The sequence below is a fragment of the Sceloporus occidentalis genome, unplaced genomic scaffold, assembly GCF_023333645.1.
Source record: "Sceloporus occidentalis isolate IW3139 unplaced genomic scaffold, rSceOcc1.0.p SCAF_128, whole genome shotgun sequence".
Taxonomy (NCBI): domain Eukaryota; kingdom Metazoa; phylum Chordata; class Lepidosauria; order Squamata; family Phrynosomatidae; genus Sceloporus; species Sceloporus occidentalis.
In genome coordinates, this window is record NW_028317108.1 from 2,169,077 (window position 1) to 2,186,117 (window position 17,041).

Consider the following 17,041-nt stretch of genomic DNA (forward strand, 5'->3'; position numbering starts at 1 on the left):
CAAGTTGCAGAACAATAGGGGGTAGTGTTTAGGGTTTTAATGTGTTTTGTGGGAAATGGAAAATTGGGGACAGTGTAGTGTTTTAATTTTTTGTGAAATATTTTAAAGCTTAAAAACAAAAATGTTTATTTTTTTTTTTTAGTAATCCTGCCTTTTGAACGTTGTACCTCTCCGGTAGATGAACCCACCCTATAACATCTGAGGACCATGCAATCATGGTCTGATACTTCGAGCAATGCACCTGTTGCCCTCTTGCTGCCTTCTATAATGGCATTCACTGATCGTGTTCTTGAGTACCACCAAGATTGGTGATCACTGAGATTCCCACATTTCACTTTATTTCTTCCTTCTACTTCCCTTATGAGTGTTCTATAAATATTGGTGATAAATAGGTATCCCTTACAACATATGGCAACTCACTCAGGCTCATGCTACAGTGAGTTCTGGCATTCCACAAATATAATTTCACTATTACTATTCCCAGATTCATGAAAGCCTTTGCAGGTTTTTACATTTCAATGATAATGCCATGTGCCCCCTAAAAGCAATAGAAAATATAACAAGCAACAAGCTGTGCAAAATTAAAGCCCTCAACATTTTGATCAAAAAGATTCTTAGGCTAGGTTTCCACTTGGGTTTTTGTCCTGCGTTTTTTTTCTTGATGAAAAACGCCAAGAAAACTGCCACTGCATTTTCCTGCGTTTTGGCGTTTTTTTCTGGAGTTTTTTCTGGCGTTTTAGCCTTTCTGTGGAAATTGCTTTTTTTGACCTTAGGCAGTTTTTCCAGCCTTTACAAGTTAGAAGTTTCACCCAGCTAAAAGGGATTAGGATAAATGGCAAGTATCTGCCACCTGATGTCATTTACTTGGTAGAGTTCTACGCCCCGGCGGACCCTTTTGTCACTTTTCTGTGGTTTGTAAGGCCTGCTTTATTCCGAATGTCTGCTCCTCTAGGAAGATTGGCCCCAAATGATGGTGCAAATTGTTTGCTGTTGCTTTTGGCACGCAGGATCCAGTTGATGCGTCGCGTATGTTTGTTTGTAATGGCATGTTTGTTCCAAATGGTGTAAAATTCAATATGAACTTTGTTTTGTGTGAAACTGTTTGTTTCCAGCCTATTTCTCGTAGGACACACCGATACTGGGTCCATCCTCTGCATTGTAACTGTGGAAAAAACGCCATAAAAAACGCCAAGGCAATAAACCCACATGGCTTTTTCATGGCGTTTTTTCTCTCCCATAGACTTCTATTGGAGAAAAACACCAAGATTTCCTTGCAAAAAACGCCAGAGTGTCAACATGCTGCGATTTTGAAAAACTGCCACAGAGCCCAAAAAAGCAGAAAAACGCCAAAGAGGACTGAAAAAACGCCAAACAAAAAAACGCCAAGTGGATATGGCATTCTGCGATTTCCTATTGAAGAACAGCTAACATCTGGCTGCTGCGTTTTTTCACTAAAAAAAACGCCAGGTGGCGCTATTGGCGTTTTTATGGGCGTTTTTAGCTAAAAAAAAACCAAGTGGAAACCTAGCCATAGGGATATCTGTAGATTTTTTACCTTGTTTAAGGATAGGGGGGTGTTGGCTCTGATCATTTCATTAGGAAATTTGCCTGTAGTCAATGGTTCCTGGATTTGTTGGCTAAATGTCTTAAAAAACAAATTCGTAAAGCTGTCTGGACCTGGAGTTTTATATTTGTTTAATTTAGAAATTGCTAACCTGACTTTATTTCTTCATTTAAAGCAGCTCTCTGTTCTAGGGAGATCTGAGGAAAGTTTATCTTAGATAGATAATGGTCAATAAAATCTAATCACAAGTTTCTTTCACGTACCCAGAAATCTTTACAGGCAACACCGTTAATAGAGTGCTAACTAAAAGTCTGGACTTAATTAATTTTGCTTATTCTGCGATAGCGAAAATTCCTCCTGCCATCCCCATTTGGGAAACAGAATTAAATATTAAGATCGATCCGGACAATTGGTACAAATCTCTGTTTGATGTTACGATAACTATTCATTTGTTGTCTTTGGCAGAAATTAAATTTAAAATTTAAAATAATTGGTTCCTGGTCCCTACAAGGCTCAATAAGATGTACACCAATTGTTCTGTTATTTGCTGGAGATGCAACTTGGAAAAGGGACATTTTGTCCACATTTGGTGGAACTGGTGTAAAAAGCCTGTGTTCTAAGATATATGACCTTATCTTTACTTTAACATCTAAGACTATTAAGCGATCCCCTGTTACTGCTTTATTACTTCTGGAATGGCCAAATTTTAGTGTTAAGGAGAAACAATTTATTATCCATTGTTTTATTGCCGTAAAATTAATGATTGTCCGCCTTTGGAAACAAAATCTATTCCATGGGATAGGGTTATTTCACAGTTGAAATTTCAGATCAAAATGGAAAAAACAACTATACAAAATATATTTCTATTCTGCAAAGAAATCAGCGGTATGGGATTCCTGGTTAGAAAAACTAGAAATAGCTTTAGAATAGATTATTTTTTTAAATATGTATTCTATATTTTCTCAGTTGTTTTTTTTCCTCTCTCTCTCTCTCTTTGCCCTTTGGGGGAAATAACCTGGATGCCTGAAAGTATTGACCGTTACACATTCTTGATAGGATAATATAGAATATTGAGTATCTAAAGGTAGGAACACATGCCCCTATGACCCCAAGTAGCAGCTTTTATAATTGTCTATTTTTGTTGTTCTCATTTCTCCACCTATGAGATTTAAATGATGGATTATTATGGAAATATTTTTTTATTAGGCTAAACATTATCAATTATGTTTAGGTGTATCTATGATGTGTTTTGTATTTCTTTCTTTGAGCTTTTGTCATACCTTGTATGTATGTTTTTGTTGTGAGTCTTTTTGATATGTAGCTCGGGCTCTAGTATTGATATAACACGTTACCATATTGTTATTAAGTTCTACGGGATATATATATATATATATATATATATATATATATATATATATATGTATATGTATAAAGTCCAAAGTGCACAATTGCACACCAACCTTAATTACTCTGCCTGGTGCCTGGTAACTGAAGCAGTAATATATATATTATATTCTAATTTGGATTTCTCACGAATCCGGTATAAAAATCGTGAGTGGTGGCAGACTACCTGGGGGGATACAGGCAGGATTTGGGGGTTAATTTGGTGTAGCTTATGCCTTATTAAGGGGTGAAGTTAGTAAATCCAGAGGCCTGGCGCTATAAACCCCTTCATGCCCACGCCCTCCACACAGTCACGGCTTGGCAAGTAGTCCGTTTTTTAGTGCTATTTCTATTGCCCGTTTTGGTGATTTTAGTACTAAAAGAAATTACTCAGTGCCTAATTACAGACATACAGTGCAAAACAGTTTGTTCCTCTCCCTTTTGTTTTTCTCTACCATACTGCATTATGGAGGCATATCGAAGACAGCCAAAAGAATCTCTGGAGCTGGTTTGTCAAGAAAGGAATATACAAATTTTTGGCAAAAACAAAGAGCAGCTGATTTTGGATCTCCTGGAACATGATAAACTCCGTGCAGAGCAGGTCATTGGTGCAGATGTGATTTTGGAAGGGCCTGTGGATCACTGATGCTTTCCTGATAAAGTTAACCCCTTGAGTTACAAGTGGCACTAAAACATCTGGGGAGCGTGGATCCTCAGCTAAGGCTTGACCTGATTCTGCAGCACAAGACTGCTGAGAGAGGGAGGCTGCTGAGAGAGCTGCGAAGCGGGCAGCTGCTGAACGAGAGGCTGAGCGAAAGTATCAGCTGGAACTTCTATGGTTAAAACAATATAGTCAGTCTCCCCAAAGCATTAACGGGGATGGACATGCAAACAGACCCCGCCTGGAACACTTTCCAATGCTGGAAAAGGACACTGACTTGGATGTGTTTTTGAGAGGATTTGAGAAAGTGTGCCGGCAGTACCAGCTGCCCAAGGAAGAGTGGGGAAAGTATTTAACTCCACATCTGAAGGGGAAAGCCCTGGATGCGTTTGCTTCCTTACCAGTGGAAGTTGATCAGGACTACAAAATCTGCCTTGTTAAAAAGTTTTAATCTCACCCCTGAAAGTTGTACCGAATATGCGGGACAGCTTCAGACTGTTTTCTGGCAATGGACTGGAGGCCTACAAGTTACTACAGATGAGGCCCTAGAGGATGTGATGATTTTGGAGCAGTTCCTGAGGACACAAAGTCCGGAGGCCCGAGAGTTGATTCTGGACAGAAAACCTAAGACCACGGCAGAGGCGGCAGATCTGTCTAACAATTATGCCAACAACCGTACTCCAACAACCAAGCGGGTACAAGCATCACAGGGACCATCTACCTGGAAAGGAGCAGCCTACCAGCCACCAACTCCTAAGCCAGCAGGGAGACCATCACCAACACCTTTTCTAGCCAACAGAGCAGGGGCCACATTAGGCCAGGGGGATACCTGCTGGTGTTATCGGTGTAACCAGTGTCACCTGCCCTTCTAAAAGGCCATCTCCACGGATAAATGGAAATGGAGGTGCAGCTGGGGGAGCTGCCCCTGTTTTGTTTGTGGCTAGACCAAAGGAGGCACAAGGGGACAACTTGCAGTGTGACAGTTGGACACTGGAGCTTCCTGCACTTTGGTTCGTCCAGAAGTTGTGAACAAGGAGGGTATTATCCCTGGGAAAACTATGACTATTAAAGGAATTGGTGGAGTGTGCCCCACAGTGCCTATGGCCGGGGTGTACCCCTATTGGGGTGCGAGAAAAGGTTTGCGGGAATCTCTGAGGATATTCCTGTAAATGTATTGTTAGGTAGTGATTTGGGCTGAATGCTTTGTCATTATGCCCCAGAGGACAACGCCTGTGACCCAGGAGGGGTACCGAGGAATCCTGAACCAACAGAGGTACTGTGTGAAACTTTGGGGGATACTGGGAAATGTAGTGGCTATGTGGGGGTGCAGGGGTTACATAGCCTCCTGAATGTATCAAAACCAGAAATGTCTTCCCATGGTGATGGGGGAGTGGATTTATCAGATTATGCCCCCAAGCAGTCTGGTACCCTAGATAAAAGTGTTGCAGCCGGCTGTACCCCTACCATAGCTGTAGTGACCCGTTTACAAGCTGCCTAGGAGGCAGCAAGGGAGTGTGGAGGAGTAAGGAATTATGAAAATGATCCTAACTTAACGCCTCCATCAGCAGATAATGGATTAACTCCCCTACAGTGAGCCATGCCAACTACCACTCCCTTGGAAATACACTTGAAGTCAAAGCCTCCTCTGGAAGTATCTGGGGTAGAGGGAGGTAATAAGGCTTACCTGGCTGCTCTGAGCACTGAACCGTCCTTGGAAGGCATGAGACAACGTGCAGAACGGCCTGTAACTGAAAGCGATGTACAGAGGGTGTACTGGGATGAGGGGATCTTATATCGGGAACTCCTTGCTCGAGATCCACAAAGACCATGGGAAGTAGAAAGACAGCTTGTAGTCCAGAAAGACTTGCTTAAGCTGGCCCATGCCGGGCCAGTTAAAGTTGTGAGCCAGCCTGGATTTTGTTTTATGCACTCCAAGATGCCCTGCCAAGGGCACCGATGTAGCAAACTTCTGTTGTTCCTGTCCAGTGTGTCAGAGAGTAGGGAAGGCTGGGGATGTTGCCCGTGCCCCTCTAGTGCCCTTACCTATCATAGCAGAGCCATTTGAGTGGGTGGCAGTAGACCTGGTTGGGCTAAGGGCCTAGCGCTATACCTAGCGGCTCAAGGAAACAGTATATCCTTACCGTAGTGGATTTTGCTACTGGTTATCCTGAAGCCGTTGCCGTATGCCCTAAGCCAGATAAGATAGAGGCAATCAATACCTGGCCAACTCCTAAGACCAAGAAGCAGGTTATGTCCTTTTTGAGGACTGCAGGGTACTATAGAAAATTTGTCCCAGATTATAGTACCATAGCTAAACCTCTCACAGACCTGACCAAGAAAAAGCTTCTTAGCATGTAGACTGGACTGCACAATGCGATCAGGCTTTTACCAAACTCAAGGCGGCCTTAGCTAGTTCCCCTGTGCTTCAGGCCCCTGACTTTAGCAGAAGGTTTGTGGTACAGACGGATACTTCTAACTATGGGCTGGGGGCTGTGCTCAGCCAGGTTAATACCAAAGGTGAGGAGCACCCCCATTATGTACCTAAGCAGAAAACTGTTACCTAGGGAAGTAGCATGCTGTGGTGGAGAAGGAATATCCAGCAGTGGTATGGGCCTTGCAGAAGCTACAGCCCTATTTATATGGACGTGATTTCACTGTCATAACGGATCATAATTCTCTGCATTGGCTAGCTAGGGTAGCAGGAAACAACAACAAGCTGCTCAGGTGGAGTCTTTTACTCTAACAGTATAATTTCACTGTGCAGCAGTGAAAGAAAAAGAAGACCCGTTAAGTGCATCAACTTTCTTATATACACTCACTCACTCAATGCATTTGAAGTTCAAACCGAGCATCAGAATGGGGATTTAAGTGACTTTGAACATGGCATGGTTGTTGGTGCCAGGTGAGCTGGTCTGAGTATTTCAGAAACTACTGATCTCCTAGGATTTTCACGCACAACCATCTCTAGGGTTTACAGAGAACGGTCCAAAAAAGAGAAAATATCCAGTGAGCGGCAGTAGTGCGGACGAAAATGCCTTGTTGAGGTCAGAGGAGAATGGGCAGACTGGTTCAGTATGACAGAAAGACATCAGTAACTCAAATAACCACTTGTTACAACCAAGGGATGCAGAATACCATGTCTAAATGCACAACATGTCGGACCTTGAAGCAGATGGCGCTACAGCAGCAGAAGACCACACTGAGCATTGTTTAAACGCCCTACCTGAGTATTGTTGCTGACCATGTCCATCCCTTTATGACCACAGTGTACCCATATTCTGGTGGCTACCTCCGGCAGGATAATGCCAATAAAGCGGCCACCATGTCACAAAGCTCACATCATCTCAAACAGGTTTCTTGAGCATTACAATAAGTTTAGTATACTCCAATGGCCTCCACCGTGTAACGATTGGATGAGGAGGACCCCGGATGGCGGAGTAAGCCAGGCTAACAGGAACCAGGAGTAGCCAGGAGAGCTGGAACCGAGAATCAGGTCTGGTAACCAGTAAAGCAGGAAGCCGAATCAAATCCAGAAGAGAAGTCAAACAAGCCGAGTCAATACCAATGATCAGAAAACAGGAGCCAAATCAGAAAACAGGAGCAAAGTCAGCAAGCCGGGTCAGAAGAAGAAATAGTCACAGTAACTCGCACAGGAAAACAGCAGAATACACCAACCAAGGGTGACCCAGAAGAGGAAGTCCAGGTTTAAATAAGGAAAGGTGGAGGTGTGTCCTGCATTAAGAGGTCACCCGAGGTTATAAGAACACGTTACAGATGTACAGATGTTTTGACCACACGGGGGTGTCGTGCTACCTGTTGGCCGACCACGCGGTGAAGACACCAACCGGGTAGCGGTGGTACTCGCTGCCCGGGAAGCCGTCTGAGGAGGAAGCGTTGCGGGACTGGCCACAGAGCGGGACCGGAGAGGCAGGTAAGTCCTTACACACAGTCGCCAGATCTCAATCCAATAGAGCACTAGATGTGGTAGAATGGGAGATTCACATCATGGATGTGCAGCTGACAAATCTGCAGCATGTCAATATGTACCAAAATCTCTGAGGAATGTTTTCAGCACCTTGTAGATAGTATGCAACGAAGAGTGAAGGCAAAAGGGGGTCCAACCCGGTACCAGCAAGGCGTACCTAATAAAGTGGGCAGTGAGTGTTTATGTATGTATGTATAGTGTGTTAGTGTAGAGCTGTCCCTGACCATCATCATACTCCCAACATTATTCACATATCAAACCAGAATCATTATACCCAAATCACCATATTAATATTCCAGAAACAGGGAATGACCGCTTTCGCTGCAGTCAATACGTGGTAGATGACAGAATTCTTATACTGATTAGGTGGGAGAATACTGTAATGTAAGATAGCAGCTTCCAGGGTTAACACATAATCTGGCTATGCTATTTCTCTAATGACCTTCTCGATCACCTTCCAAAAAGGCACAACCATAGAACACGCCCACCAGATATGCAGGAATGTGCCAGGTCCCACCAAGAATCGCCAGCAGAGATCAAGAACGTGAGGCAAAAAGTGGTGGAGAACATGTGAACACGATACCAACGGACAAGGAGTTTATAGGACACTTCTTGAATTTTACTCGCTACAGCCCCCTTATGTATGGAACAAATTATCTTATACATAGGAAGATGGATAAGAAAGGAAGATGGATAAGAAAGGAAGATCGCTTCCCACAAAGCTAAAAAGTATGGTTTTGAGACAATACGTAGATCTAGTAATATGGCGTATAAAGGTGTGCAGTCTCTCCCTTGGTAGAGCATAGCAATTCAAATTCGGTCAGGGGTCTACGGTAACCATCTTGAGGTGTCAGGGAAGATACAAAGTATACTAACTGGTGGTAGAAAAAAATATCCTGGGCCATAGGCACAGGTATATGTACCAAGTCCCTCAGGGGTTTCAAAGAGACAGGAGTAGTTATATGAAACATCCGTAAGATACCAGAAGGTAAAGGGGATAGTCGTGTAGCCCTACCCGAAAAATAACCCCGTTTCAGAGGTTGTCTTTGCGAAATAGACGTATGAGTGCTACAGAGGTTGAGGGGGGTCAGCCTGTCAGTGCTCAGACCATACGCCATACACTGCATCAAATTGGTCTGCGTGACTGTCGTCCCAGAAAGAAGCCTCTTCTAACGATGATGCAGAAGAAAGCCCGCAAACAGTTTGCTGATGATAAGCAGACTAAGGACATGGATTACTGGAACCATGTCCTGTGATCCGATGAGACCAAGATAAACTTATTTGGTTCAGATGGTGTCAAGCATGTGTGGCGGCTACCAGGTGAGGAGTACAAAGACCAGTTTGTGTTGCCTACAGTTAAGCGCGGTGGTGGGAGTGTCATCGTCTGGGCTTGCATGAGTGCTGCCGGCAATGGGGCGCTACAGTTCATTGGGGGAATGCCAACATGTAGTGTGACATACTGAAGCAGAGCATGATCCCCTCCCTTCCAAGACTGGGCCGCAGGGCAGTATTCCAACATGATAATGACCCCAAGAACACCTCCAAGACGACCGCTGCCTTGCTATAGAAGCTGAGTTTAAAGGTGATGGACTGGCCAAGTATGTCTCCGGACTTAAACCCTATTGAGCATCTGTGGGGCATCCTCAAATGGAAGGTGGGAGAGCGTAAGGTCTCTAACATCCACCAGCTCCATGATGTCATCATGGAGGAGTGGAAGAGGACTCTAGTGGCAACCTGTAAAACTCTGGTTAACTCCATGCCCAAGAGGGTTATGGCAGTGCTGGAAAATAACGGTTGCCACACAAAATATTGACACTTTGGGCCCAATTTGGACATTTCCACTTAGGGGCGTAGTCACTTTTGTTGCCAAGGTTTAGACATTAACGGCTGTGTGTTGAGTTATTTTGAGGGGGTAGCAAATTTACACTGTTATACAGGCTGTACACTCACTAGTTTACATTATAGCAGAGTGTAATTTTTTCAGTGTTGTCACATGAAAAGATAATGAAATATTCACAAAAATATGAGGGGTGTACTCACTGACATTCATGTGGGAGGCAACAGCTCAGCAGAGAAATTATTATAGTTAGGATTAAATGGCTCCATTACGTTCTTATAGTCACATTGGGGCTACAATTCCAGATTTTCCTCGTCTGGACGTCCGAAAATATAGATTTTATTAAAGACAGGAGGCGACTATTATGCTTATATCTTTCTTTACTTTCAACAGCAGCAAAGGTAATATAGAAGTTAGTTAGAGAAAAAAAGCAGCGAGACCCACAATCCTTGCCACAGATCTTAGGGAGATTATCTCCTTGTTGAGAATAGATCTGATTTCTTTCCGAATGGTTTCTAATTTCTTTGAGGGTAGACTTAGATTCACTTCCTGAGAATTGATGATGGACCCTAAGAATTCTACTTCCCTTGAAGGGGTCAAAACTGATTTTTTTCTCATTCATGAGGAAACCCAGGTTTGCCAATAATGACATTGTCCAATTCATATGGAGGTGAATGGTATGAAGGTCTTGAGACATTAGAAGGATATTGTCTAGATAGATAAGTCTCACTCCTCGACTTCTTAGGAGGGCTATGACAGGTTTCAAGATTTTTGTAAAGCATCATGGTGCTAAAGAAAGGCCGAAGGGAAGGCAATTGAATTGCCATTTTTTACCTTCCCATATGAATTGAAGAAAATGTTGATGTGAAGGATGAATTGGAACCGTCAGCTCCACCTCCGTCCCGCACGCGCGTCAACGTTGGGTCACGCGCGCTGCCGCTGCTCTCTCCTCGCCCGCTCACACTGGCTCGCCGGGCGCCGGCGGCTCCACTGCTGCTGCCACTCACAGGGCTTGCGATCCTGCCCCCTCGAGCACGTACACTTGCCCGCGCCGCGGGTACGTCGCCGTTGAGTAGAGATGCCAGCCGCGACGCTCCTGTTTGCGCCCGACGCACGCAATGGCGCGGCCTATGACGTGAGTACCTCTCTCCTATTTAAACTCCATTATTATTCCATGTCTTTGCCCGTTCTAAGCGTTATATAGCTTTGGGTGTGCTGTTTCTCATTCTGCTTAATCTCTGCCTTGTGTACCGACCTCTTGCCTGTTTAAACGACCACGACTCTTCTCTGGCTGCCTATGAACCCGGACCTATGTACCGTTTTGCACCTGATCTACCTGCCCTGACCTCGGATTGTTTTTGACCTCGCTGCCTGCTGTTGCCCTCGACCTCGGACTGTGTACCGGACTTTCTCTAAGCTGTGCTTACCTGCATTGTTGGATCCACCTCGTGTACCTGACACCGTAATAGAGATTGACTGCCATCTTTCTTTTTCACAAGAAAAAGGTGGCTCAGAAAACCAGGGGAAGAAAGGGGAACCTGAGTGATGGCCTGTTTCTGAATTAGGTCGAGAATCTCCAAACGAATTGGATTTTCCTCTGCTAGAGAGAATTTTAGAGAAAAGGGTAGAGACATCTGTATTGGTGTTTTGAAAAAGTCTATTTTGTAGCCGGTGACAGTCTCTAGGACCCATGGGTCTGAGGTTAATTTGTATCTTGCTCTCTATCCTTGTTTTGGTGTTTAGTGAGCTTTGTGGGATGGATAGGATCGTCAGAGCAGTGTTTCCTGTTTTTTGAGGCTTTGTCAGGTTTCTTAAAACCTTTAGCCAAGTCTTTGGATGACTCCTCTGCAGACCAGAAACTTTCTGGGGTAGCAGGAGTGTGAAATGACCTTTCCCTATGAAGGGACACAGATATGGCATCTGCCGTAGATTTTGATGTTTCCTTCATGGACGACATGGCCGTATAAAAGCAGAGGAAACAGATTTAGTAAGTGACTCAGATAATTTGTCACTGTCAATAGTATGTGCAGAATGAACAGTGTCAATAGAAGTCTTTTTGCCTATTTCCTTATTGGCCATAATGGTGATAAGGAGCCAAAAAAACCCGTATATATTAATTGTAAAGTATGGGTAGTCTGTAGAGAAAGCTAGGTAAATAGAAACAAATTGCTAGTATCTGGAGCAAATTGCTACAGGTGAACCTGTTTATCTTGCTGAGGTACTGTGAGGAAGATGGGCGGGGACGCAAAGCAGCTGATCACCAGCTGAGTGGGCTTGCCCTTCTTGCCACGATAATATGTAAATTATGGGTGGGAAAACAAAAAGGGGGAATGGTGCGATCAATATGGCGTTTGCGAGCGGCAGAAATATCCGAATGGACACTTCTACCGCAGTCGCAAACAAGAAAGGGAGACAAAGTGAAATTAACTCCTAGAAGCTAATATAGAAATGAGAGATGCGTCGCGCCGATGCCCGAGGCGCCCCAGGGCGTAAGAGAAATAAATTATATGAAAATAAAACTTCATATATAAAAATAGGAGAATACAATAATAAATGATATTTAAACGTATAGTGAATAAATGTAGGAATAATCAGTGTAATATCTCATAAATATACAACAATGAAGGCGAGTACAGTAATTGTACTCCAAACAGCAGCATAGAAAGAGGAGGAGCTATAAGGTTCAACTGCCACTATACCCGTCTACCAGACCTGATTGGCTAATGGACTACCTATGCATATTTGGTTACACCTACCTGTTCATTTGTTTTTCTCTGAAAACGAACTTGTATGTTACCTTTGCTGCTGTTGAAAGTAAAGAAAGATACATAAGAGGAGCCTCCTGCCTGCCATAAAATTTATCTTTTTAGCAGTACCAGTAGTGCTGATTTCCATTCATCGACATAAAAAAAAAATAGAAGAAAACCCTCACCTTTTTGGCATTCTGCCATAGAGCAGTCCAACTTGCTAAGTACTGTGTGTTTACTTACCTAAAGTATACATTTACAAACACAATTGTGCAAGTGACAGTGACAACATCTTCTACAGCAGGGGGGAAAGCTGCCTTTGTGAAATGCATGGATAAGTTACTGGGAGATTTTAAAGTTGCTCTTATTGTCAGACAGACATACATTTGCCATATTGTGCATGGCAGCAAGTAACTACCGGTAACCGTAAACAAATGCATTTCAACCTGCCACTGGGTTTCCTTTAACATCAATTTAAGTGCCCAAATTCTTTGACCATAAGTGGGATGAAGTCAGTTATGCACAGCCCATGGCCTGACATTTTAGCATCTCAAAAAAGCTGCAACATAAACAACTTCAAAGCAAATCAACCTGAGAAACCAGGAAGTAAAATCTTTAATGTATCCTTCTGTAAAAGAGCTTTATTTGACGACTCATAAATATCTCTAATAATTCCATAAATGAAAAGAAAAAAAAAAAGCACAAACTATAGCTAGATTTAATAAATTGACTTACATACTACACTTTATTGTAGTAGAATCAGCCACATGCACTACAGGGGCTATATTAGCAATTAGGGCTGTAACTAACGATTATTTTCATAATCGATTAGTTGGTCGATTATTTTTTCGATTATTTTGAATTTTTATTTAAAATAATTTAATAAAGTAACGTAGGATGTTAAAAACAAACGGCAGAATAAAAAACTTTTTGCATTTCTTGTTTTTATTTCCCACCCTGCCCCCCAGTTATGCAAAATTGAGCCCAAGCTTGCCACACTGCCCTCCCACACATGCCACACTGCCCTCCCCACATATGCCTTATATACCCCGGTATGCCGTATACCCCCTGATATGCCATAGTGCACTCACAGATTTGCAGACTTGTTCAGACACAATACTCTTATAAATACAGTAACCCTGTAAATCTTCACTGCCTCCAGGATTTAGATTCCCCTTAGTTTGACCTCTAACTGCACCTTAAGCATTTGCTCTGAAAAAACCCTTGTTTTATAATCGATAAAAATCGATTCAACTAATCGATAATGAAATTCATTGGCAACGATTTTCATTATCGATTATTATCGATTTTAGTGATTAGTTGTTGCAACCCTATTACCAATAATTTAAGATTAAATCAATAATTTTGTCTAACAGAGAACTTTGATACAGGACTGAGAGGAAAAGCGAAATCAATGCATTTTACCACTTCTTGGACGTAAACAACTAAATGGAATTGTGTTTTTCAAAATTCTGAATATTACATTTCAGTACACATAACATTAACCAATAAGCAATTATCTTCAATGCATCCTTAATCCAAATGATATTGGAATAGTCATCTTAACTCCAGGACTCCCACATTTATGTCTTCCAGTTTGTTAATTGTTTTAGGTAACCTTTGTCATGGTGGAGCGATGAGATGCAAGTTAACTTTAGAACAAGGAATTGATTAGAAATTCTAGTTTTGCTGCATGAATATATAAACACAACCTTAATCAACACGCAAAATAAAACAAAAGGGGGTTTAAGAATACATCATATTTTGTATATTTTATCGTAAGAAAAGTTTACAAATTTTGATAATAAAAAAATATATAAAAAAAATATGATAAAATGGCATAACTAGTGGTTCCAAACAATAGAAGGCACTAGCATAGCATAGTTTTGCTTCTATTAATCAATTTACAGGTCATTATATGGAAGGAGTGCATCACACATTCTATATAGATGCAAACACGTTTTCATTTCAGCAATTCACAAGGAGAATTAAGCAATATGGAGGCACAGTGTGTTCACTATGAAAATTATAGATATTTGGCATTATATAGTTTTGCATTTTAATAGGTAGTATTCATCATTCTATAATGCAGCTTTGTTTACTTCACAGTCACTTCTCTTATTCTTCTGTTGATTTAAAAGGTTTGTGTTACAAGAAGTCAAGTGAGCCAAATGAGCACTATCTACACCTTTTCCATTATCTGCAACACATCTTCTAGAATAGAGGGACCAAGATCTACATGTAAGGAAAGCAGGGATCCAGCATGGCCAAGAATTTCTTCCTCCTGTTTCTCTGCTGTTATAGGATTATGAGAAGTGACCTGTATAGCCTGTTCAACTCTTCCCACATCCTTCAATGGAATTTTACTGGTCTCATCTAAGTGAAGTCGAGGGGGCTTCGGAGGGGGAGCCTGAGGCAAGGAGAGAGCTTGAGGTCCACCTATAACTGGAAGTGAAATGGCATTCTTTAGCAGGGGTGATGGAAGCTCTGAATGGGACTGTGGTGGTGTTCTACATTGAGAAGATGCAGGAGATCCTGGGTTTGATCGTGGAAGGAGGTGGAACTTTCCTTGCAAGAAAGACATATCCCCAAACACATCCCCTTCTCCACTGCCAATATGAATAGTGTGTCTAAAATCTCCAAGTGGTGGACTAATCATGTCAGGTGACAGGAGGTCTCTTAATTTCCCTTTGCGACTGCCCCTTTTCAGGTAGATTGGGGCCTTTGTTGACATTTTCCGTATTCTCTCCTTTGCCCACTGAATCCAACAAAGCGGGATAAGATTACATTCTGGTCATGGAGTTCATCGACATTCAAAAATACTTCTGAAGTAAATTTGGACTACAGGAGATTAGGAGAGACATACAGTTGCAGTAGATGTACTGTAGATTCTGTAAAGGAAGAAAAACAAAAATTAGAGGATTAACATGTATAAAAGTAAGATTGTTTCAAGTGTATTTCACTAGTGATAGTAGTGATCAGGACTGGGACAAAAAATAGGCCCGGGCATTTAAGCCTGAGCAGCCCATTTTTATTTATTTATTGTTAAAGCCCACCCTTTATGTACCATCTTTGCATTTACTCACACATTCACACATTCATTAATGCAGTCTCACAAATCATTCAAGCAATTCACCCACACATGAATTCATTAATTGTCATACACATTCACACAATTCATCCATTCTCATACGCATTCATACTACCCCATCTTATCTGCCCCTTCTCACTATGTTCCCCCTTTTCACTATGTACCTCCTTCCCCACTTCTCAATATGTACCCCCTCACTATCTATCCCCTCTCCCCATTTCTCACTATCTAACCCCTATCTGCCCCTTCTCACTGCACCCCCCTCCCTCACCCTACTTACCTTGTTGCCGGAGCAAGCAGCAACTGCGACTGGGCCCGCGGCAGGGCCGGATTGACTTAGGGACTGATGGAGCTGCAGCTCCAAGCCCCTACCTTAAAATAGGCCCAGTCAGGACCGGACTGACTGGGCCTACGCGGCCTCTACGGCCGCATTAACGTAGGGACCCTTAAGCCCGCCGCAACTGCGACCGGGTCCACCACTCTAACGGGCCGGGAAGCCCCCACCAGGGCCGGCCTTAGGGATCTGCGGCCGCACAGGGCTTAAATTAAAACATCGGGTTTTTTTTTTTTTAACTTTATTTAACATCCTCCATGTTAAATAAAGTTAACAAAAACTTTAACATGGAGGATGTTAAATAAAGTAACAACAACCCCCCCCCCCCCCGATGTTTTAATTTAAACCCTGTGTGGCCGCACACCCGTAAGGCCGGCCCTGGTGGGGGCTTCCCGGCCCCTTAGAGTGGCGGACCCGGTCGCAGTTGCGGCGGGCTTAAGGGGCAGGTGCCCCTTATGCCCTGCGTTAATGCGGCCGTAGAGGCCACAGAGGCCTAGTCAGTCCGGTCCTGACTGGGCCTATTTTAAGGTGGGGGCCTGGAGCTGCAGCTCCATCAGCCCCTAAGTCAACCCGGACCTGCCACGGCCCGGCCCACGATGGCCAGTCCGGGCCTGGTAATGATTGTGTAATATTGTTATTATAATAACTATGAGAAATGTATGTAGACACTCCAAGAACATATTTTAGGTTGAGCACTTTTATTTTCTACCAGTACTTTAAGTGCTAGAGCAGAAGATGTAAACCTTTAACCAGGGGTTATGCAACATTTTCCCTCCACAGAGGGCAGGCAATTTTCATAGTTTAACAAAGTGCAAAGAGGGGATGTGCATACAGAACTCATTATAGAAACAAAATAAAAAAGGAGAAAAAGCCACCATTTTAAATGTATACAGCTCAAAGATATCAAAGGTATAGAAATATAGAAAGTGATGGCAGATAAGAACCATTCCACCCATCCAGTTTGCCCAGTCTCTGAATACTTTCCTTAGTCCCTGGCCTTATCTTGTATGTAGCTTAGCCTTATGCCTACCCCATGCTTGCTTAAATGCCTTCACTGTATTAACATCTACAACTTCTGCTGTAAGGCTATTCCATGCAATAACTACCCTTTCAGTAAAGTCATATTTCCTAATGTTAATCTTTAGATAGAGGGGCACAGGTTTAAAAGCATGTCCTCTTGTTGCGGTAGTATTTCTCCTTTTAAATAAACCCTCTTCCTTTATCATGTTGACTCTCTTCAAGCATTTAAAAGTTTCTATCATATCCCTCTTTCACGTCTTTCTTCCATACATCTATATATGTTTAGATCTTTTAACCTTTCCTGGTAAGTTTTCCTGTAATCCATGAACCATTTTAGTAGCCCTTCACTGAACTTCCTCCAGCATATCTGTATCCTTCATATAACTGCAGACTTCGATATTCAGTTTGCAGGAATTTTT

General features: G+C 42.7%; 1 protein-coding gene across 1 annotated transcript; it reads right to left on the reverse strand.

Annotated features, from left to right (window-relative positions):
- Positions 1-14,359: 14,359 nt before the first annotated feature.
- On the reverse strand, positions 14,360-14,911 carry LOC149281742 (cdc42 effector protein 2-like). The gene has a single exon (XM_089499043.1). The coding sequence runs from the start codon at positions 14,909-14,911 to the stop codon at positions 14,360-14,362; it is 552 nt and encodes a 183-aa protein (XP_089355169.1).
- Between the last annotated feature and the right edge of the window lie 2,130 nt (positions 14,912-17,041).

What these genes read in the sequence shown, in the direction of transcription:
- LOC149281742 (XM_089499043.1), bottom strand. Translation starts at nt 14,911, where the DNA reads ATGTCAACAAAGGCCCCAATCTACCTGAAAAGGGGCAGTCGCAAAGGG.